This window comes from Cyclopterus lumpus, chromosome 16 (assembly GCF_009769545.1).
Source record: "Cyclopterus lumpus isolate fCycLum1 chromosome 16, fCycLum1.pri, whole genome shotgun sequence".
Taxonomy (NCBI): Eukaryota; Metazoa; Chordata; class Actinopteri; order Perciformes; family Cyclopteridae; genus Cyclopterus; species Cyclopterus lumpus.
This window is the reverse complement of record NC_046981.1, coordinates 330001-353754: the sequence shown is the minus strand read 5'-3', so window position 1 is coordinate 353754 and position 23754 is coordinate 330001. Positions and strand designations below refer to the sequence as shown.

The following is a 23754-nucleotide window of genomic DNA, read 5'->3' as shown; positions in this document are numbered from 1 at the left end:
ATTGGTCCTCAATGTTTCTGTCTCGCATTCTTCATTTGCAAACAAACAGCAGCATTGAGCATGAAACCCTTCAGCCTGTGGCAGAGAGCAGGTTCAGACGGACTGAATCCAGACTACACAAAGCCACCAGAGCTACAGAATGCTCTTCTTATCCCCCTGAGGATCAGAGGCCCAAACACAGGGTCACTGCAGTGCTGAAAGCATCTTTTATTTTACAGTCAACTCATCTCTCAACTGTTTTGACCAGATTTAACTGTGTATATGTTTGTTTGTTTTATTAATGAACTTTATGAAAACATTAATGGCTAATGAGTTAAAATGGTTCCGGTGGCGTCGCGGTGGTGTCCCGGTGGTGTCCCGGTGGCCGCGTTGTCCCGGTGGTGTCCCGGCAGCATCCCGGTGGCCGCGTTGTTCCGGTGGTGTCCCGGCAGCATCCCGGTGGCCGCGTGGTTCCGGTGGCGTCGCGGTCCCGGTGGCCGGGTGGTTCTGGTGGCGTTGGGGTCCCGGTGGCCGCGTTGTTCCGGTGGGGTCGCGGTGGTGTCCCAGTGGGGTCCCGGTGGCCGCGTTGTTCCGGTGGGGTCGCGGTGGTGTCCCGGTGGTGTCCCGGTGGCCGCGTTGTTCCGGTGGTGGCCCGGTGGCCGCGTTGTCCCGGTGGTGTCCCGGTTGTGTCCCGGTTGTGTCCCGGTGGTGTCCCGGTGGCCGCGTTGTTCCGGTGGTGTCCCGGCAGCATCCTGGTGGCCGCGTGGTTCCGGTGGCGTCACGGTCCCGGTGGCCGTGTGGTTGACAATGTTCCTGGTTCAATTCAATTCAATTCAATTCAGTTTATTTTGTATAGCCCAATATCACAAATTACAAACTCCCCTCAGAGGGCTTTACAATCTGTACACATACAACATCCCTGACCTTTGACCTCACATCAGATCATGAAAAACTCCCCAAAAATAACCTTTCACAGGGAAAAAAGGGAAGAAACCTTCAGGAGAGCAACAGAGGAGGATCCCTCTCCCCGGATGGACAGATGAATAGATGTCATGTGACCAGATGAACAGAGTTACAGAGTTACATAAACACATTACATGAATATGACAATGTATGAATGGAACTCCAATCCATGAAACAGAAGGAGGTAGAGAGGAGGGGGGAGGGGCATCAGCAGGGCCAATGGGGGAGGCCGGCTCACCAGCATCAGACACCTCCAGGTCCAATGGACCCTATGAGACGTGAAGTCACAACGACTCCGGGGAGGAAGCAGAGTTAATAAGGTGCAATGGAGAGATGTAAATTCATCCATAAGGAGAGAGAGAAGAGGAGATAGGTGCTCAGTGTATCCTAAAACATCCCCCAGCAGCCTATAAGCCTATAGCAGCATATCAAGGGGCTGGACCAGGGCAAACCTGATTCAGCCCTAACTATAAGCACTATTAAAGAGGAAAGTCTTAAGTCTATTCTTAAATGAGGTGACTGTGTCTGCCTCCCGGACTGAAAGTGGAAGCTGGTTCCATAAAAGAGGAGCTTGATAACTGAAGGCTCTTCCAGCTTTTCTGCATCTTTTTGAGACAAGATGTGCCTGATTTTTTAAATGTTACGTAGATGAAAGAATGCAATCCTTGAGATTTGCTTAACGTGGGAGTTAAAGGACAAGTCTGGGTCAAAGATAACTAGAGATTCTTTACAGTGGTGTTGGATGTCAGGGCAATGCCATCTACAGAAACCACATCACCAGATAATTGATCTCTGAGGTGTTCAGGGCCAGTAAAATAACTTCAGTTTTGTCTGAGTTTAACATCAGCAAGTTGCAGGTCATCCATGTTTTTATGTCTTTAAGACATTCTTGAATTTTAGCGAGCTGGTTGGTCTCCTCTGGTTTGATCGATAGATATAATTGAGTATCATCTGCATAGCAATGAAAGTTTATGCAGTGTTTCCTGATAATATTGCCCAAAGGAAGCATATATAAGGTAAATAAAATTGGTCCAAGCACAGAACCTTGTGGAACTCCGTGATTAACGTTGGTGGTCATTGAGGCTTCATCGTTTACAAATACAAACTGAGATCGATCTGATAAATAGGATTTAAACCAACTTAGTGCGGTACCTGAAATGCCAATCGACTGATCCAGTCTCTGTAATAGGATGTCATGATCAATGGTGTCGAACGCAGCACTAAGGTCTAACAAGACCAGTACGGAGATGAGTCCTTTATCAGCACTAAGGTCTAACAAGACCAGTACAGAGAAGAGTCCTTTATCAGCACTAAGGTCTAATAATACCAGTAGAGATGAGTCCTTTATCAGCACTAAGGTCTAACAAGACCAGTACAGAGGAGTCCTTTCAGCACTAAGGTCTAACAAGACCAGTACAGAGATGAGTCCTTCATCAGCACTAAGGTCTAACAAGACCAGTACAGAGATGAGTCCTTTACAGCACTAAGGTCTAACAAGACCAGTACGGAGATGAGTCCTTTATCAGCACTAAGGTCTAACAAGACCAGTACAGAGATGAGTCCTTTATCTGATGCTTTAGGAGGTCATTTGTAATCTCCACCAGTGCTGTCTCTGTGGTGTTTTCTAAATCCTGACTGAAACTCCTCAAATAAACTATTCTGATGTAGAAAGTCACTCAACTGATTTGCGACTACTTTCTCAAGGATCTTAGAGAGGAAGGGAAGGTTAGAGATCGGTCTGTAGTTAGCCAACACCTCTGGATTAAGAGTGGTCTTCTTCAGGAGAGGTTTAATTACAGCTACTTTGAAGGAATGTGGTACATGGCCTGTTAGCAAAGACACATTAACAATATCCAGCAGAGAGGTGCCGATGCCACATTCTCTGGAGGTAATGTTGTATTCCCTCTCAGAGCCGTAAAGCTTCTGCTGCTGCTGTAAAACAAGCTGCTTGACTTTCAAACGGGTTCTTTTATGGACTGAGATCAACTTTGAATTTCCAGGATATCTGTTGACAGATGAATTATTCATACAGCACGGTTAAATTAACCCATTTCTATGTTTCTTGTCCGGATTAGGCCCCTGGACTCCTCGGTGGAGGCTGAATGTTTGTCTGAAGGAACGCACTGTTCACATTCCACACTGAGGCGTCATGGCTGTTTTCCATCAGTGCCGGTCCAAAGATAGTATCCATATGTTGAAAAAAGGAATTCCTCGGTTTAGTTTATCCAGAGCACAAACATTCAAACAGTGCAATCAGCTCCATGGGCGGCGGGGGGGGGGGGGGGGGGGGGGGGGGGGGGCACATCCAGGAGCCCCGGGGACCCGGGTGTCCTTGGGCCTTCCCGCTTAATTTTCTCCAAATATTAAGACAGACCGACACCACATGTTAGTGTTTTTCAAAAGCATATCAATTTACAGAGGTTCTGCTCTCTGACTGACCTCCGTTCTGCTCTCAGATCAGTTTCCCTCACCTCTTCATCTCTTCGTTTGATTTTTCGGATTCTTTCCTCAATGGTTCTTAAAACTGACTGAAGATTGAAGTTTAGTCACATGGCTTTAAAAAAAATGAACTGTTGAACAAATTGAACTATTCAGTTTATTTTGTATAGCCCAATATCACAGAGGCCTCAGAGGGCTTTACAATCTGTACACATACGACATCCCTGACCTTTGACCTCACATCGGATCAGGAAAAACTCCCCAAAAATAACCTTTGACAGGGAAAAAAGTGAAGAAACCTTCAGGAGAGCAACAGAGGAGGATCCCTCTCCCCGGATGGACAGATGAATAGATGTCATGTGACCAGATGAACAGAGTTACAGAGTTACATAAACACATTACATGAATATGACAATGTATGAATGGAACTCCAATCCATGAAACAGAAGGAGGTAGAGAGGAGGGGGGGCGGGGCATCAGCAGAGCCAATGGGAGGCCGGTTCACCAGCATCAGACACCTCCAGGTCCAATGGACCCTATGAGACGTGAAGTCACAAAGACTCCGGGGAGGAAGCAGAGTTAATAAGGTGCAATGGACCCTATGAGATGGAACCTTAAAGTCTCTGTACAGCTGGAACCTTTAGCTGTAAATATTGTTTTCATTGCTGATTATTATCTTGATGAAAATGGCTAGATTAAATAACTTATGTACTGTGGTTTCCTGGTTCAGAGACTGTGTGTTCACCTGCAGGATCACCTATGCCAGCGATCCCCAACCTTTTTTGAGCCACGGTCCGGTTTCATGTCAGACAATATTTTCACGGACCGGCCTTCACAGTGTGGGCGACAAATATGACATAATAAATATGACGTAATAAATATGACGTAATAAATATGACGTAATAAAATCAGCGTTGAGATGCTCCGCCCGTCACTGTCCTGCCGTTGTTGAATGAGAAAGAAATGACACTCTCATCGTAGCGGTTTGCACAGCTGAGCCTGAAGTAGCGCTGGAAGCCGCAGTCATCCAGACGCAGTTCCTGGAGAAGACGGTGACATTCACCGAGTTGTGGCGACGGGTGATGAACCCAAACACGAGGGCGGCTGGTGTTCCGACGTTTGTGGGATTTCCACAACAATTATAGAGTAGAAATAGTGTTTATTTATTTCAAGGCGGAAGTTATAACTGTTTTTACGGAGATAAGCCATCGTCTAACGGGATGCACTCACTTTGCACGGGATCCACTCACTTTGCACGGGATCCACTCACTTTGCATGGGATCCACTCACTTTGCACGGGATCCACTCACTTTGCATGGGTTCCACTCACTTTGCACGGGATCCACTCACTTTGCACGGGATCCACTCACTTTGCATGGGATCCACTCACTTTGCACGGGATCCACTCACTTTGCATGGGATCCACTCACTTTGCACGGGATCCACTCACTTTGCATGGGATCCACTCACTTTGCATGGGATCCACTCGCGCGTTTGGTGTGAACGCAGCACGCGAATGAACACAACTTGTCCGGCGACTAAACTCACGCGAGATGCACAGACGGATGTATCCGGTCCTTTTTCAAAATATATATTTTTTTTTTCATTCACTCGTTCTGTGCGACCCGCTACCAGTCCGCGGGTCGCGGTTGGGGACAGCTGACCTATGCTACAGTCCTGATCCTGAACCTGATCCTGATCCTGGGCCTGACCTCCAGACCTGTGACTCAGTCCTGTCTGCATGATGTCAACCCTAAACAACGAGGCCCCTCTCTCTGGCTAAATAAATAGAGGGGGTCCGTGTAAATGCTGCAGAGAGACCCTCAGCTCTCATTACCCTCACATGCTCCACATTAAAACCTCCTTTCAGCCTTCTAGCAGCTAATCAAACACAGGCATGAAACACACACACACACACACACACACACACTCACACTCACACACACGACGTGACACGCTCTGACTTAACGGCCTCACATAAATCAAGGCGTACACATTCAGCAGTGTTTTTGTCTCTGTTCCTGCGATGCGTTCACACTCATTCATTTCAAACGTAACCCCAGACTCACAGCTCAGCTTCACTTTGAATCCTGAGACCTGAAACATCCAACTCTCCTTTCACTTGCTTTGAGCCGGCCAGAGGGGGATTCCATGAGAGTGATGGTACACCATGTGTAACATAACAACAAGAAGTTATTCATACATTGTCATATTCATGTAATGTGTTTATGTAACTCTGTAACTCTGTTCATCTGGTCACATGACATCTATTCATCTGTCCATCCGGGGAGAGGGATCCTCCTCTGTTGCTCTCCTGAAGGTTTCTTCCCTTTTTTCCCTGTCAAAGGTTATTTTTGGGGAGTTTTTCTTGATCCGATGTGAGGTCAAAGGTCAGGGATGTCGTATGTGTACAGATTGTAAAGCCCTCTGAGGGGAGTTTGTGATTTGTGATATTGGGCTATAAAAAATAAACTGAATTGAATTGAATTATTGTCTGAGAGTAAAAGGTTGAAGATTATAAAAACGACCTGTGAACCACCACGCTGTGAACGACCAGGCTGTGAACGACCAGGCTGTGAACGACCAGGCTGTGAACGACCAGGCTGTGAACGACCACACTGTGAACGACCAGGCTGTGAACGACCAGGCTGTGAACGACCACACTGTGAACGACCAGGCTATGAACGACCAGGCTGTGAACGACCAGGATGTGAACGACCAGGCTGTGAACCACCAGGCTGTGAACGACCAGGATGTGAACGACCACACTGTGAACGACCAGGCTGTGAACCACCAGGCTGTGAACGACCACACTGTGAACCACCACACTGTGAACCACCAGGCTATGAACGACCAGGCTGTGAACCACCACACTGTGAACGACCAGGCTGTGAACGACCAGGCTGTGAACCACCAGGCTGTGAACGACCACACTGTGAACCACCACACTGTGAACCACCAGGCTATGAACGACCAGGCTGTGAACGACCACACTGTGAACCACCAGGCTGTGAACCACCAGGCTGTGAACGACCACACTGTGAACCACCAGGCTATGAACGACCAGGCTGTGAACCACCACACTGTGAACCACCAGGCTATGAACGACCAGGCTGTGAACGACCACACTGTGAACCACCAGGCTGTGAACGACCAGGCTGTGAACGACCAGGCTGTGAACGACCAGACTGTGAACCACCACACTGTGAACGACCAGGCTGTGAACGACCAGGATATGAATGACCAGGCTGTGAACGACCAGGCTGTGAACGACCAGACTGTGAACGACCAGGCTGTGAACCACCACACTGTGAACGACCAGGCTGTGAACGACCAGGATATGAACGACCAGGCTGTGAACGACCAGGCTGTGAACGACCAGGCTGTGAACGACCAGGCTGTGAACGACCAGACTGTGAACGACCAGGATATGAACGACCAGACTGTGAACGACCAGGCTGTGAACCACCACACTGTGAACGACCAGGCTGTGAACGACCAGGCTGTGAACGACCAGGCTGTGAACGACCAGGCTGTGAACCACCACACTGTGAACGACCAGGCTGTGAACCACCACACTGTGAACGACCAGGCTGTGAACGACCAGGCTGTGAACGACCAGGCTGTGAACGACCAGACTGTGAACGACCAGGCTGTGAACCACCACACTGTGAACGACCAGGCTGTGAACGACCAGGCTGTGAACGACCAGGATATGAACGACCAGGCTGTGAACCACCACACTGTGAACGACCAGGCTGTGAACGACCAGGCTGTGAACGACCAGGCTGTGAACGACCAGGCTGTGAACCACCACACTGTGAACGACCAGGCTGTGAACGACCAGGCTGTGAACGACCAGACTGTGAACGACCAGGCTGTGAACCACCACACTGTGAACGACCAGGCTGTGAACGACCAGGCTGTGAACGACCAGGATATGAACGACCAGGCTGTGAACGACCAGGCTGTGAACGACCAGGATATGAACGACCAGGCTGTGAACGACCAGGCTGTGAACGACCAGGCTGTGAACGACCAGGCTGTGAACGACCAGGCTGTGAATGACCACACTGTGAACGACCAGGATATGAACGACCAGGCTGTGAACCACCAGGCTGTGAACGACCAGACTGTGAACGACCAGGCTGTGAACGACCACACTGTGAACGACCAGACTGTGAACCACCACACTGTGAACGACCAGGCTGTGAACGACCAGGCTGTGAACCACCAGGCTGTGAACGACCACACTGTGAACCACCACACTGTGAACCACCAGGCTATGAACGACCAGGCTGTGAACGACCACACTGTGAACCACCAGGCTGTGAACCACCAGGCTGTGAACGACCACACTGTGAACCACCAGGCTATGAACGACCAGGCTGTGAACCACCACACTGTGAACCACCAGGCTATGAACGACCAGGCTGTGAACGACCACACTGTGAACCACCAGGCTGTGAACGACCAGGCTGTGAACGACCAGGCTGTGAACGACCAGACTGTGAACCACCACACTGTGAACGACCAGGCTGTGAACGACCAGGATATGAACGACCAGGCTGTGAACGACCAGGCTGTGAACGACCAGACTGTGAACGACCAGGCTGTGAACCACCACACTGTGAACGACCAGGCTGTGAACGACCAGGATATGAACGACCAGGCTGTGAACGACCAGGATATGAACGACCAGACTGTGAACGACCAGGATATGAACGACCAGGCTGTGAACGACCAGGCTGTGAACGACCAGGCTGTGAACGACCAGACTGTGAACGACCAGGATATGAACGACCAGACTGTGAACGACCAGGCTGTGAACCACCACACTGTGAACGACCAGGCTGTGAACGACCAGGCTGTGAACGACCAGGCTGTGAACGACCAGGCTGTGAACGACCACACTGTGAACGACCAGGCTGTGAACCACCACACTGTGAACGACCAGGCTGTGAACGACCAGGCTGTGAACGACCAGGATATGAACGACCAGGCTGTGAACGACCAGGCTGTGAACGACCAGGATATGAACGACCAGGCTGTGAACGACCAGGCTGTGAACGACCAGGCTGTGAACGACCAGGCTGTGAACGACCAGGCTGTGAATGACCACACTGTGAACGACCAGGATATGAACGACCAGGCTGTGAACCACCAGGCTGTGAACGACCAGACTGTGAACGACCAGGCTGTGAACGACCAGGCTGTGAACGACCCTTAAAATGATGAATGAATATCTAAATATACATGCAGTGTTTGGTAATCTGTGGCGCTTTAAAAGTTGGACCTGAAGACGTCTCTGTCTACACGACACCAGTCGGCACATTAATTATCAGTCTGTATCTAAATCACTTCAATGTCGTGGTAAACAGTTTGAAGACTCAGATCTAACACTATGACTCAGTACTTCATTTTACAGCAGTCAATTATCTCAATATTTCTCCCACTACCAAATACTTTGGCACACACATCAAAAGTTTCAGTAAAATCCTCTTTTAATGCGCCGCTTCCAAAAATGTGTGAGCAACCCAACACACTACAGCACCGAAGGGTTTCATTCTAACTAACTTTCTTCATGTGGAGTCGAGGTGGGCGTGGCCTGTTCTCATGTCTGTGAACCCCACTGCGACTGATGGGAAACAGACCTTCTGCTTTCATGTTCTCCTTTCTCTTTGTGTTGCAGAGAGAAACCAGAGAGCCATTGCAGGATGGAGGGGAGGCGGGGTCTTCTCCTCAGCCTCATCATGGCAGTGTGTTTCTACTGCAACACCGCTGAGAAAACAGGTGGGTGTGATTATGCAGCGGTGATTTAACTTCCTGCATACCAGCACATAAAAGCATCATGGCACAAAGCATCTGTAGGACCACTGTGTATGTAACACAGAGCACCGTTACTAACCCTGCACCACTGTCTGCTGAGCACTCGATCACGATGCATTCACTGGTTCACAACAGCACAAATCATCTGGCTCGTTCAGAGAGGGTTTAAGGTTAGGCAACATATATATTTAATTTGGTGTTTCTAGGAATAACTCAAAGTAAGAGAACACTGAAAAAGGTATGTAAGGAGGTATGGTCGAGTTGGATCAGCAATTTGTCTGAACTTTGTCTGACCAACACTGTCTGAAGGAGGTGAACATCAGCTGTAAGCCTCACAACTTGGTTTCCCTTTCCTCACATTGTGCATCCCAGAGTGCACTTGAAGGTGAGTGCTGTCAGAGTAGATCCCTGTCGAGCTGCTCACCTTTCTCCCCTCTGGCTTGCACACATCACAAACAACCCAATCACGCTGATGCTTTTCACCTTTGACTGGCACGCTTTCTAAGAACCAAGAGCTGCTCTGTGCTTAGCGCTCTCCTTGAGGCCCTCTCAAGACCTCTCCATTACATGACAACCTTCCCTCTTAGTCTGCACTCAAGAAGCTGTAGCCGACATCGTCTTCATGGTGGATGGGTCGTGGAGCATCGGCACCGAAAACTTCCAACAGATCCGTCAGTTTCTGTCCACGCTGGTCAACAGCTTCGATGTTGGGCCTGAGCAGGTCCGTATCGGGCTGGTTCAGTACAGCACCACTCCACGCAGCGAGTTCCTGCTCAACACCTACCAGAGCAAGAAGGACATCCTCCAATACATCAGCAGCTTACCTTACATGGGAGGCGGCACCCAGACGGGGCTCGGCTTGGACTTCATGCTGAATGAGCACTTTGTGGAGAAAGCCGGAAGCCGAGGGGGCCAGAATGTGCCGCAGATCGCTGTGGTGATCACTGACGGCAAATCACAGGACAACGTAGAGTCCCACGCTCAAGACCTGAAGAGAAAGGGAATTGTTTTGTATGCGATTGGTATCAAAGATGCAGATGAAGACCAGCTGACAGAGATAGCCAATGAGCCTCACAGCCAGCACGTCTACAGCGTGTCTGACTTTGCAGCACTGCAGGGGATCTCTCAGAGCATTGTCCAGACGCTCTGCACAACTGTAGAGGAAGTCAAACGACAACTCCTGCAATTGTCTCAAGGTAAAACGTTTCATACCACACAGCCCCTGGTGATTCAGTGAGTATTACTTTCATATGAGTTTCCATACAGTATGTAACAGAATTCACTCTGTCAGTCAGAAAAGTCACCTTGACCATGAAAGCTCATAAACCTTAAGAATTCAGAGATGGTGTAAAACAGATATTGTGAATGGGTACACAAGCTCACACACAGTTGTTGCTCCACATGCTGACTTTGTTCTCCCTCCTGTCCAGAATGTGCCAAAGCCACGGTGGCCGACATCGTCTTCCTGGTCGACGGCTCTTCCAGCATCGGCATCAGTAACTTTCAGGAGATCCGGCAGTTTCTCCGTAGCATAGTCAACGGCCTGGACATCGGCCCTGACAAGGTTCGGATCGGCTTGGCTCAGTACAGCGATGAAACTACCACAGAGTTCCTGCTGAAGGATCACATGGACAAGAATTCCCTGCTGGCTGCAGTGGAAGCCCTTTCCTACCAAACAGGAGGCACGGAAACAGGCGAAGCCATCACATACCTCCAAAATAACTATTTCACAGAGGATGCGGGGAGCCGAGCCAGCCAACGGGTGCCTCAGATCGCTGTGGTCATCACAGATGGAGACTCCACGGACGATGTGAATGCGCCTGCCAAAAGCCTGAGGCAGCACGGAGTCATCGTGTTTGGCATCGGGGTGGGAGAAGCTAACCGGAAGGAGCTGGAGTCCATCGCTAACCGGCCTCCAGATCGCTTCTTGTCCTCCATTGCTAACTACCAGGCTCTGAAGATGCTGAAAGATCGTCTGCTGCACACTGTTTGCATCTCTGTGGAGGACCAGAGGCAAGGTAAGGCAAACAAGAAGAGGAAAACAATTACCCATGCGTGTTTGTTGCAATGTTCAGAAGCAACTGAAAAGTAACTTTACGAGCAGCGAGAGGTGTCTAGCAGCTTGCAACACATAACTGATTGAATGGAAACACAGAGCCTCAGCTACTCCAGAAAAGTATTATTGTACTTTCATAGAGTTGGAGTACTTTTAATAGACAGATTAAAAAAGAGCTATTGTGACATTAAGGCGGTATTCACAGGCAAACCAGGTCTCTCTACCTTGTGGATCTGACATTATACTGTGTTATATAAATACATGCTCCTTTGACTTTAAAGCATTAATTGTTCCACATAACACTTCAAGTGCTTTGAGTCCACATACAAACACATGAATGCTCTGCAGCTCTGCTTCCAGTTTGAGGTCAGCCAACATTAAGAAACAGACTTTGCTTGGAATGCGGACAGACTGTATTGAACTTTAGTTTCCCACAGAAATAGTTCATTGGCTGGGAAAAGGCCTCCAGATAAGGATTACTATTTGCTTTTAGCATAGTGCTTGTTGATTTTTCAATTCCATTCGACCAGAATTTGGAGTCCTTTTCTGTCTGTTAATTTGGGATTTACCTGCCTTTGCAACCTGTGAGAAGAAGAATAGTATATGTACCTGCTAATGAGTACGGGGGCCCATTCTTAAGACACTAATTACTAAATATGAAATAATGCTAAAAGCAAAGTCATATCTCCTGACTCAGTATCTTGTAGTTGGTGGGCAAGATGCAAGTTGATCTTGAATAACTACATTACAGTTTAAAAAGTTTCTTCCATAACAGCAGATCCTCTCACTGTTCTTTGGTTTGTTTTCTTTCAGCCTTGGCAGAAAGGTTTGCAGACATCTTCTTCCTGGTGGACAGTGGCATGTCTCCAACAGACTTCCAGCAGGTCAGGACCCTCCTAACCCGACTGGTCAATCAGCTAAACATTGGAGCATCCGCCTACCGTCTGGGCTTGGCCCAGTACGGTCCGGATATCAGGGTTGAATTTCTTCTCAATGCCCTCCAAACCAAAGAGGATACTCAGACCGCTGTCAAGCGTTTCCGCCAGCGAAGACTGCAACCCAACGAGCCTCGTAAACTGGGCAGCGCTTTGGAGTTTGCCAGCACAAACCTTTTCACCACTGAGGCAGGGAGCCGGGCGGACCAAGGCTACCGACAGTTCCTGGTTGTTATCAGTGGAAAAGAATCTGATGATCCCGTGTATAGGGAGTCACGTCTGATCAAATCCTCAGGAGTTACTGTGGTGGGCATGAGTGTTGGTGCATCCATGCAGGAGATGCGCCTCGTTGCGACTGCACCGTACATCTACGAGTCCATCACCAATGTACCCGCACTCAGGGCTATCTTTGAAAGAGAGGAGCTGGAGACCATTCTCACTGGAGGTGAAATCATTTTTGTATTTAACCCCCTCTCTCTCTGGCATGTAAGACGTTTCTTACTGACCAGTTTGATTACTTTGATGTTATGTTTGTCTATTGCACACCTGAGATCTGAGGTGATCATATACCTGTCTTCCTGAAAGTGTGTTTCACTCCACTGGCCCTTCTTTAAGTTTTAGATTTTAACATTTCAGAGGGCCATAGCTGTCAGTCGGCACACCTGAGCAGACTCTACTTTGAACCTTGAATACCTGCATTGTTTTGCTGTAGCCCTCTACGGTTTCACCGTACTAGCCTCCATTAAATGCATAAAGTCTGAACACAGCAAGAAATACAGAATGTAAACAATTGTCTAATGAAATGAGCATTCCTCACCTTAGTCTGTCTTTCATATTTCATCTGGAATTGTTTGTGACTGGTTGAGCAGTTCTGTGAATTATTAATAACGATTTTGTGGTAATTCAACCCTTTCACAGATTGCAAAGCAGCCAAATTGGCCGACATCGTGTTCATCGTTGATGAGTCTGGAAGCATTGGGACCCCCAACTTCCAGCTGGTGCGGACTTTCCTCCACTCGGTTGTGAGCGGCCTGGAAGTCAGTCCCTCTCGAGTCCGAGTGGGCATCGTTACGTACAACGAGAAGTCCACAGCACAGGTTTACCTGAACACCTTCAATGACAAGAAGGAGTTGCTGAAGTTCATCAAGATCCTGCCTTATCGTGGAGGTGGTACGAACACTGGAGAGGCCTTAAAGTATGCCCTGAAAGAGGTTTTTATCCCACAAAGAGGAAGCAGGAGAGCAAAGGGTGTCCAGCAGGTGGCGGTGGTGATCACAGACGGTGAATCGCAAGACAACGTGAGCACAGCAGCAGCTAATCTTCGTCGAGATGGTATCACCGTTTACGCAGTAGGGGTCAAAGATGCCAACGATGCCCAGCTGGTGGAGATGGCGTCTTATCCATCCCATAAGCACAAGTTTATTGTGGACAGTTTTGCCAAACTGAAATCACTAGAGCAGAGCTTGCAGAAAATCCTCTGCCATAACATCCTTCGGCAAGCAGTCTCAATCAGTACAAGAAGAACTGGCATCAAAGAAGGTATGAACCAGTGTTTGTTTTATAACTGGCTTTGTTGAATACGTCTGAAATATGTTGTAGGTCAAAGTTTAAAGAGTTGGAAGCATTTATAGCATGGATCATAATGCATTTCTTTTACTTTTCCAGGCTGTGTACAAACGGATGAAGCTGACATCTTCTTCCTGATTGATCACTCAGGAAGCATTTACCCCAAAGACTTTAAAGACATGAAGATGTTCATTACTGAGTTTCTACATACCTTCCGTATTGGGCCACAACATGTCCGCATGGGGGTTGTAAAATACGCAGATTCGGCAGATTTAGAATTTGATCTGACAGAGTACGCCAATGCAAAGACATTGGAGAAAGCCGTAGAGGGAATTAGGCAAATAGGAGGTGGGACAGAGACGGGAAGAGCTCTGGAATTCATGGGCCCGCACTTTGATAGAGCCATGGTAACTCGTGGACACAAAGTCCCGGAGTACCTGGTGGTCATCACCGATGGAAAATCCTCAGATGAGGTCAAGGCTCCCGCAGAAAAGCTGAGGGCGCAGGGCGTCATCGTCTATGCCATTGGGGTGAAAAATGCAGATGCTGTTGAGCTGGGAGAGATTGCCGGTGACCCCAAGAGGACTTTCTTTGTCAATAATTTTGATGCTTTGAGGCCCATCAAGGACGACATCATCACAGACATCTGTTCTCAAGACGGTAAGAGTGCTGGACGAGATGTTCTGTATGTCAGTTCAGGGCAACATACACATTAGCGTTGGACAGCTGATAGTTGAGAGGCCCTTTGTTTTCTACATAAGATAGTACATTACATTTTTATAAAAAAGGGCCCCAGGCAAGATTAGCAGGAAAAAAGAGGAATGCCACACTAACATGTCCGTTCTACTGTGTCCACAGCTTGTAAAGACACACCAGGCGACCTCCTTTTCTTGATTGACAGTTCTGGGAGCATATTTCCACAAGACTACGAGAAAATGAAAGAATTCATGAAATCTGTCATCGGCAAGTCCGTCATCGGGCAGAACAAGCTGCACGTTGGTGTCATGCAGTTCAGCACTGTCCAACAACTAGCCTTCCCCCTCAACCTCTACTACAGCAAGGAAGACATGTCCAAAGCCATCGATGACATGCAGCAGGTTGGTGGCGGCACACTCACAGGTGGAGCCATTACTGATGTGTCGCAGTACTTTGATACAACCAAAGGAGGGCGTCCTGACATGAGGCAGAGGCTGATAGTGATAACAGACGGTGAGGCCCAAGACCAGGTCAAAGGCCCAGCCGAGGCTCTGAGGGCCAAGGGAGTGTTGGTCTACGCCATCGGAGTGGTGGACGCCAACACCACCCAGCTGCTGGAGATTAGCGGTTCACCAGACAGGACTTATGCTGAGAGGAACTTTGATGCTCTGAAGGACTTGGAGAGTCAGGTCGCCATGGAGCTCTGTGATCCAGAGAGAGGTAAGACATATGGACTGAAACATCCAATCAATTCAGTGATTGAGCTTAAATGTTTTTAAGACAACAATTCCCCCTCTTTTGTCTTAAACTCTTTGACTTACATCTACTATTGGAATATTGAGGATTTGCATTGGCGATCTGTCTTAAGACTTATTGGTAGAGTGGATCATCCTTCAATCAGAAGATCGTTAGTTCGATCCCCGGCTCCACTAGTCCATGTGTCCTTAGGCTTGACACTTAACCTCATGTTGCTCCCATAGCTGTTCTACGGCGTGTGAATGAGTATGAATGTGAGTTAGTCCTGATGGGCAGGTGGCACCTTGCACGGTAACTCCTACCATCAGTGTATAAATGGGTGTGAATAGGTGAATGATGACATGTAGTGTTGAAGCACTTTGAGTAGTCGGAAGACTAGAAAAGAGAAATACAACTACAGTCTATTTACCATTTACCATTTTGTTTGCTAGCTGAACATCTAAATAAGTCAGCTTTAAAGTGTGTGGATGGCAAACAAGCGTATAAATGTTGAGGTGATTCCTTTTCATGTTCATGGCTCATCCTGCTACATCTCCCTTTGACCCCATTTGCTCTCTATCCTTTTATCTACAACCAGAGTGTAAGAAGACAGAAAGAGCTGACATTATTTTCCTGGTTGACGGCTCCACAAGCATAACCCTGAGCAAGTTCAGAAGCATGCAGAAGTTTATGGCGTCAATGGTGAACCAAACCACTGTTGGCAAGGACCTGACTCGCTTCGGGGTAATTCTTTACTCCAACAACCCCAAATCTGTTTTTACTCTGAAAACGTACAACTCCAAACGAGAGGTTCTTAAAGCAATATCAGCACTGAAGTCCCCATATGGAGACACCTACACTGGCAAGGCTTTGGCATACTCTTTAGAGTTCTTCAACGATGCACATGGTGGTCGGGCGGGTCTTCAGGTGCCACAGATTCTTGTGGTGATCACAGATGGTGACGCTACTGACCGTAACAGTCTGGTCCCTCCATCTGTGGCACTGCAAGACAAAGGGATCAGTGTCTTCAGTATCGGAGTTGAAGGAGCCAACAGGACACAGCTGGAGATCATGTCTGGTCACGACACGTCCAGAGTTTTCTATGTGGATAACTTTGATGCCCTGGAAACGCTGTACAAGAATATTACTCATGTCCTCTGCAATTCCACCAAGCCAGGTAAGAGGCCCACGTGTCATAGCACCTCATCCTCGCCGAATCGAGATGGTAATCCGTAAATATTCAGAGCATCATTAAGAACCTTCTTTCTAGCTTTGCAATGTATGTATGTCAGCCAATAATTACTTCCGAGCAATTCTTTGATTGGGCTCTAAATGGGATCATATTATTTACTGATTATCTTAGATTAGTGTTTATAGTGGCAATATGAGCATAGAGCCCCCAACCACAGTGAATCCGATTGTTGAAAGCTACCAAGAAGGAATGTTAAATGAGCTTGAAGTCTATGGCTTGATTATTTATTAGTAATGTGGATACATTTCTTCTCTTTGATCTCACAGTTTGTGAGAAACAGCAGGCTGACCTGGTCTTCCTCATCGATCAGTCTGGCAGCATCAGCCCAAATGACTACACCACCATGAAGCAGTTCACCACAGGACTGGTGAACAGCTTTAAAGTCAGTGAAACTTTTGTGCGTGTAGGACTTGCCCAGTTCAGCAACACTTTCCAGAAAGAGTTTTACCTCAACAAGTTTTACAGCGAGCAAGCTGTGACCAAGCACATCTTGGACATGGAGCAGCTCGGAGGAGGCACCAACATTGGCGTGGCCCTGGACTCCATCAGGAAATATTTTGAGGCGTCACAGGGCAGCCGAAGATCTGAAGGGGTCTCACAGAATCTGGTGCTGATCACAGATGGTGAATCGCAGGATGACGTTGAGGATGCAGCAGACCGTCTCAGGGCTCTAGGGATCGAGGTTTTTGCCATCGGCATTGGAAACGTCCACGATCTAGAGCTCCTGCAGATCACTGGCACTCCAGAGAGGTTGTTTACTGTGCAGAGCTTCGGCAGCTTGGAAAAGATCAAACAAAAGGTGGTGGATACGATCTGCAAATCTAAACCCATCAAAGATCCCAGTGGTGAGTTGAAAAGTGTGCTTTTGCCTCTCTGTCCCCCTTCTTTCCCACCGTATTTCTGAGTCTCTGGCTGCCAAAGGTAAAGACGTGTTTCCCTCTGCTTCAGCCTGCAGCATTGATATCGTCATGGGATTCGATATTTCTCGGGAAAACAGAGCTCCTGGCGAGATGCTGGTCAGCGGCCACGCCAAGCTCGAGGCTTTCCTGCCAGAGATCGCCCGTTACGTTTCTTCAGTTCAAGGTCTGTGCTGCGTCGGTCCAGAACCTGTGAAGACCAACATCGCCTATAAAGTGGTGGCACAAGATGGACGCTCCATCTACGACTTCAACTTTGAAGGCTACAGCAAAGACGTGGTGAATAAAGTCATGACCTTGAATTTGGCAGAGCCCACTTACTTCAACACTGACCTGCTGAAGGCCTTAAGGAAGAAGTTCAGTGCCCAGTCCCAAGCTGGCGTGAAGGTGAGTCTGACACACACAATACAGATTTGAGTTGGACTGAGAAGAGAGAGTATTTAGAGTACAGATATTATTCCAGCTGTAGTTTCACCCAGTACACTGTCTCTCCAGCTGTTACATCCTTCCATATCGTTTTCTGCTGAAGAGAACCGAACTGAGCAGCTGGGACCTGTAGCTCAGTCCACCAGATGTTTCAGTGTGTAATTTTAGCTGTAATTCAGCTAAACTAAATATGAGTCCACTTGTCATCTAGAATCTGACGACTCTGATCAAAATGACCGACCTTTGATGCCAAACCACAAATATCCCGCCAATATGGGATTTAACAAACCATAAATGTATGAACAAGTGCAAGTGTCCTCCAGTCTGTGAGACTTTTGTTAGAAAGGTTTTGTTAGAGCTTGCTTTGGTTTACCCAGGGGGATAAACCAAAGCATCCATCATTTTATGGAGTCTTCAATGTATTGATGAAAATTCCGTCACTATATAGCCTGTATCACTTTCACTCTAAAGAAACCTGAAGATTTAAATAGTGCAGTAAAGTAATTTATCTTGAAAATTGAAGGTTGATGAAGCTGCTTTACCCTGTTTCTATTCTCCAAGATGGAGAACCATGTTAGATGTGTCTTCACTTGAATAAATGAGATGTAGCTTTTAATTCGTCTGACATGTGAACCCTCAGGTGCTGGTGATCTTCTCAGACGGACTCGATGAGGACGTGATGAAACTGGAGCAGGAATCAGAGCTTCTGCGACAGTCTGGTAAAACCTGGGAGACCCAATATGGCCACGATTTGCATTCCTTCTCTTTATGATCACATCATTATTTTTAGATTATGTCTATGTCTATAACTATATATTCTTCTGCAGGGGTCAGCGCTCTGCTGATAGTGGCCCTGGAAGGGGCCCGAGACCCCGCCCAGCTGCAGATGGTGGAGTTTGGACGAGGATTCGGCTACAAGCTTCCTCTCAGCATTGGCATGACAAGCATCGGCAGCACCGTCCTCCAGCAGATCGTGAGTAGTTTGTGTTCAGTTACAACAGACGCTTCCCTCACAACTGAGACACTTTACCAAAAAGTGTCTGTCACATGTTGTTACATTTCTGATCGGGCAGATCTCTACAAGACAATAACATTTCATTTATATGTCATAAAATCTGGGAATATGCTGATTTATTTTGTAGTTTTGTACTTTCTAGTTGTCTCTTTGACGTTGTTTTTTTATCTCTTTTTAGTCTTGTAGTTGTTTAATGTCTCTATGTGGTTGTTGTTTGTCTCTTTGTAGTTGTTTGTCTCTATGTGGTTGTTGTTTGTCTCTTTGTAGTTGCTTTATGTCTCTATGTGGTTGTTATTTTTCTATTTGTAGTTGCTTTATGTCTATATGAGGTTGTTGTTTGTCTCTTTGTAGTTAATGTCTCTATTCAATTCAATTCAATTCAGTTTATTTTGTATAGCCCAATATCACAAATTACAAATTTGCCTCAGAGGGCTTTACAATCTGTACACATACGACATCCCTGACCTTTGACCTCACATCGAATCAGGAAAAACTCCCCAAAAATAACCTTTGACAGGGAAAAAAGGGAAGAACCCTTCAGGAGAGCAACAGAGGAGGATCCCTCTCCCCGGATGGACAGATGAATAGATGTCATGTGTAGAGAATGAACAGCATTTACAAAGTTACATAAACACATTACATGAATATGACAATGTATGAATGGAACTCCAATCCATGAAACAGAAGGAGGTAGAGAGGAGGGGGCGGGGCATCAGCAGGGCCAAGGTGGGAGGCCGGCTCACCAGCATCAGACACCTCCAGGTCCAATGGACCCTATGAGACGTGAAGTCACAACGACTCCGGGGAGGAAGCAGAGTTAATAAGGTGAAATGGAGAGATGTAAATTCATCCATAAGGAGAGAGAGAAGAGGAGATAGGTGCTCAGTGTATCCTAAAACATCCCCCAGCAGCCTATAAGCCTATAGCAGCATATCAAGGGGCTGGACCAGGGCAAACCTGATTCAGCCCTAACTATAAGCACTATCAAACAGGAAAGTCTTAAGTCTATTCTTGAATGAGGTGACTGTGTCTGCCTCCAGGACTGAAAGTGGAAGCTGGTTCCATAAAAGAGGAGCTTGATAACTGAAGGCTCTTGCTCCCATCCTACTTTTTAGGACTCTAGGAACCACAAGTAGCCCCGCATTTAGTGAGCGCACTCAGAAGGTCTCAGAAGGTCTTTCAGTGAGACTCAGGAGTCCTCAGTGTTCTACTGAACCACCCAGAAGGTCTTTCAGTGAGACTCAGGAGGCCTCAGTGTTCTACTGAACCACCCAGAAGGTCTTTCAGTGAGACTCAGGAGGCCTCAGTGTTCTACTGAACCACTCAGAAGGTCTTTCACTGAGACTCAGGAGGCCTCAGTGTTCTACTGAACCACCCAGAAGGTCTTTCACTGAGACTCAGGAGGCCTCAGTGTTCTACTGAACCACCCAGAAGGTCTTTCAGTGAGACTCAGGAGTCCTCAGTGTTCTACTGAACCACTCAGAAGGTCTTTCACTGAGACTCAGGAGGCCTCAGTGTTCTACTGAACCACTCAGAAGGTCTTTCAGTGAGACTCAGGAGGCCTCAGTGTTCTACTGAACCACCCAGAAGGTCTTTCAGTGAGACTCAGGAGTCCTCAGTGTTCTACTGAACCACCCAGAAGGTCTTTCAGTGAGACTCAGGAGGCCTCAGTGTTCTACTGAACCAGTCAGAAGGTCTTTCACTGAGACTCAGGAGGCCTCAGTGTTCTACTGAACCACTCAGAAGGTCTTTCACTGAGACTCAGGAGACCTCAGTGTTCTACTGAACCACTCAGAAGGTCTTTCACTGAGACTCAGGAGGCCTCAGTGTTCTACTGAACCACTCAGAAGGTCTTTCACTGAGACTCAGGAGGCCTCAGTGTTCTACTGAACCACTCAGAAGGTCTTTCACTGAGACTCAGGAGACCTCAGTGTTCCACTGAACCTCTCAGAAGGTCCTTTGTTCCGGCAGCAGTTTGATTTTTTTAATGAACACCTTTAGGTGTTTTTAGATATAGACTTAGCATCTTTCTGATGGTCATGTTTTATGGGGCATCTTCTGGTTTTGTTTGTTCCTCGTAGTCTGTTGTGCTCTGTGGACTGTGTCTATTGTTGTCTGTACGCATTTTTGGTGGCAAATGAGTTTCCCCATTGGGGATTAATAAAGTTTTCTAATCTAATCTAATAAAACAGAACTGTAAAGCCAGAGTTCACTTCATATTTCTTGGATTTTAGCCGTTTAATTGCTTTCTGCCCTCTGTCTCTCTGCAGGACTCAGTGTCAGACAGGGAGTGCTGCAACGTCATGTGCAAATGTTCAGGACATGAAGGCGCCCGAGGCTCTCGGGGCCCCCCGGGGTCAAAGGTGACTGGAAGACACACCTGGAACATGCCTGTGGTCCCACTCTGATGATTTACTTCATTATCTCAGCCAGTCTGGTGACGTGGAGGAGCAGTGAAGGATCATGGGAGTCCTTAGACTTTCCTTCAGGGTTCATGTTCTTACCTCTTCGGATTAAAACACTGAACAAAGCATATTAAACATCTGTTACATGACATTATTTTATTTTATAAATATGTTTATCTTAATTTTATATTTTGGTCATATAAATATTTATTTATTGTCATATTTTATTTTTTTATACATTTTTATTTATTCTCATTTTAGTTATATAATTATTAATTCATTGTCATATTTCATTTAATTTTATAAATGTTATTTATTTTTATTTTATTACAAATTAATATTATAATAAATTACATTATAAAATGTTATGACAGACCTAAAACAAAATCATCACTGAGTTTCTTTAAACTATAGAAGAACCAGATTGGACAGGTCTGTAGCTGCTGGTCTTCAGGTCCTCCTGGAGGACCGATAGGACTCTGATGCTGTGTGTCTTCTGAACAGGGTTTGTCTGGACAGAACGGGTTCCCCGGGTTCCCCGGAGACGAAGGCCTCGCTGTAAGTGCTTCTTCATTACTTTCAATCACTTTAAACTTCATCTTCATCGGTTCAAGGCTCCAGTTCATTGGACTAGATGATCATCAGGATTCCAGTGGGTTTACTGAGTCCACTAAGTCCACTGAGTCCAGTCTTAAGTCTATTCTTAAATGAGGTGACTGTGTCTGCCTCCCGGACTGAAAGTGGAAGCTGGTTCCATAAAAGAGGAGCTTGATAACTTTAAGTTTAATGATCACAGTCCACCGAGTCCACTAAGTCCACTAAGTCCACTGAGTGAGTCCACTGAGTCCACTAAGTCCACTGAGTGAGTCCACTGAGTCCACTAAGTCCACTGAGTGAGTCCACTGAGTCCACTAAGTCCAGTGATTAAACTGAACTGAGTCAACCAGCAGCTGAACTTCAGATCTACTGCTTCTTCTCTTCCTTCCCCTATTCCTCTTCCTCTTCTTCTTCCTCCTCTTCCTCCTCCTCACTGTATCTGTGTGCTGCAGGGGGAGCGTGGCCGTCCTGGACCGGCTGGACCTCAGGGGGTCCAGGGTTGTTCTGGGCTCAGAGGACCGAAGGTATGTTACTGCCACGTCCACTGTGGTGGTGATGATGGTGGTGATGGTGGTGGTGATGATGATGATGGTGATGATGATGATGGTGATGGTGGTGGTGATGATGGTGATGGTGATGGTGGTGGTGATGATGATGATGATGATGATGATGGTGATGATGATGATGGTGATGGTGGTGTTGATGATGATGATGATGATGGTGATGGTGATGGTGATGATGGTGGTGATGATGATGATGATGGTGATGATGATGATGATGGTGATGATGATGATGATGGTGATGATGGTGATGATGATGATGATGATGATGATGATGATGATGGTGATGATGGTGATGATGATGATGATGGTGGTGATGATGATGATGATGATGATGATGATGATGGTGGTGATGGTGATGGTGATGGTGGTGATGATGGTGATGATGATGATGATGATGATGATGGTGATGATGATGGTGATGATGAGGAGGAGGAGGAGGAGGATGAAGAGTCTGACCGCTGCTGTTTCTCTCTGCAGGGCTACCGAGGACTCCGTGGTAACAGGGTGAGTGAGGCGCTTACTTGAGGTCACATGAGGAGATGTTTGATCTTCTGTGACACTCGACTTCATCGTTACAGGGAGAACAAGGAGAGTTTGGGCTGGACGGGGTCGATGGAGAACAGGTCAGTGATCAAGAGCAGCTCATCCATTCACATAATATATGTAACATGCTGATGAAGACCTCTGAGCTCAAAGCTCAGCTTTAAGATTTCCTTACGGAGGAAATGAGCGTGGGTGTGTTCAGGAAACCAGCCGAGCACAGGGATTTCCAGTGCTGAGCTGATTCTGGTTCTGGTTCTGTGTCTGTAGGGACGGACGGGAAAAGATGGAGGTCGAGGATCAAGAGGAGACCCAGGAAACCCAGTAAAATGCCTTTTTTACATTTTCTCTTTATGTGAACTTCATCTTCATTGAACCAGAACACCATTCACAGTCCTGGACCTTCAATATATATATATATATATATATATATATATATATATATATATAAAGGATGAAAAAAATATATATATATTTATGTAAATATATATAAATATAGATTTCATTTCTGTATTCACATTACCTTAACGATGGCCAAACTAGAATCCAACATTATATTTTATGTTCTATTGTAAATGGTCAACAGTTTATTTACAGAAACATTCTGTTGTTATATTGTTCATTCATGTTTAATATTCACAGTAATCAACTGTATTATAATTTATGAACATGATCATGTTACAATAATTAGTCTTATAATCAATGTATTGATTGAATTAAAGGTAATATAATACATTTGATTGATGAAGCTTCATAACAATCAGCATTCATATTAAGTAACTTCCGTCCTCAGGGCATCCCGGGGATCCGAGGGGAGGCGGGTCTGAGAGGACAGCGAGGA

General features: G+C 46.8%; 1 protein-coding gene across 1 annotated transcript in view; it reads left to right on the top strand.

Annotated features, from left to right (window-relative positions):
* col6a4a (collagen, type VI, alpha 4a) overlaps positions 1–23754 on the top strand; it is an 81891-nt gene that overhangs the window by 40293 nt on the left and 17844 nt on the right. Inside the window, exons 12-30 of the mRNA XM_034553102.1 lie at positions 9074–9174; positions 9798–10406; positions 10641–11228; positions 12080–12646; positions 13120–13740; positions 13867–14427; positions 14626–15183; positions 15797–16375; positions 16717–17295; positions 17399–17754; positions 18434–18512; positions 18621–18766; positions 21079–21171; positions 21718–21771; positions 22263–22334; positions 22851–22877; positions 22952–22996; positions 23184–23237; positions 23707–23754. The exon at positions 23707–23754 is cut by the window's right edge and continues 15 nt beyond it. Coding sequence (XP_034408993.1) covers positions 9099–9174; positions 9798–10406; positions 10641–11228; positions 12080–12646; positions 13120–13740; positions 13867–14427; positions 14626–15183; positions 15797–16375; positions 16717–17295; positions 17399–17754; positions 18434–18512; positions 18621–18766; positions 21079–21171; positions 21718–21771; positions 22263–22334; positions 22851–22877; positions 22952–22996; positions 23184–23237; positions 23707–23754 — 5712 coding nt within the window. The 5' untranslated portion in view covers positions 9074–9098. The remainder of the gene's footprint in view (positions 1–9073; positions 9175–9797; positions 10407–10640; positions 11229–12079; positions 12647–13119; positions 13741–13866; positions 14428–14625; positions 15184–15796; positions 16376–16716; positions 17296–17398; positions 17755–18433; positions 18513–18620; positions 18767–21078; positions 21172–21717; positions 21772–22262; positions 22335–22850; positions 22878–22951; positions 22997–23183; positions 23238–23706) is intronic.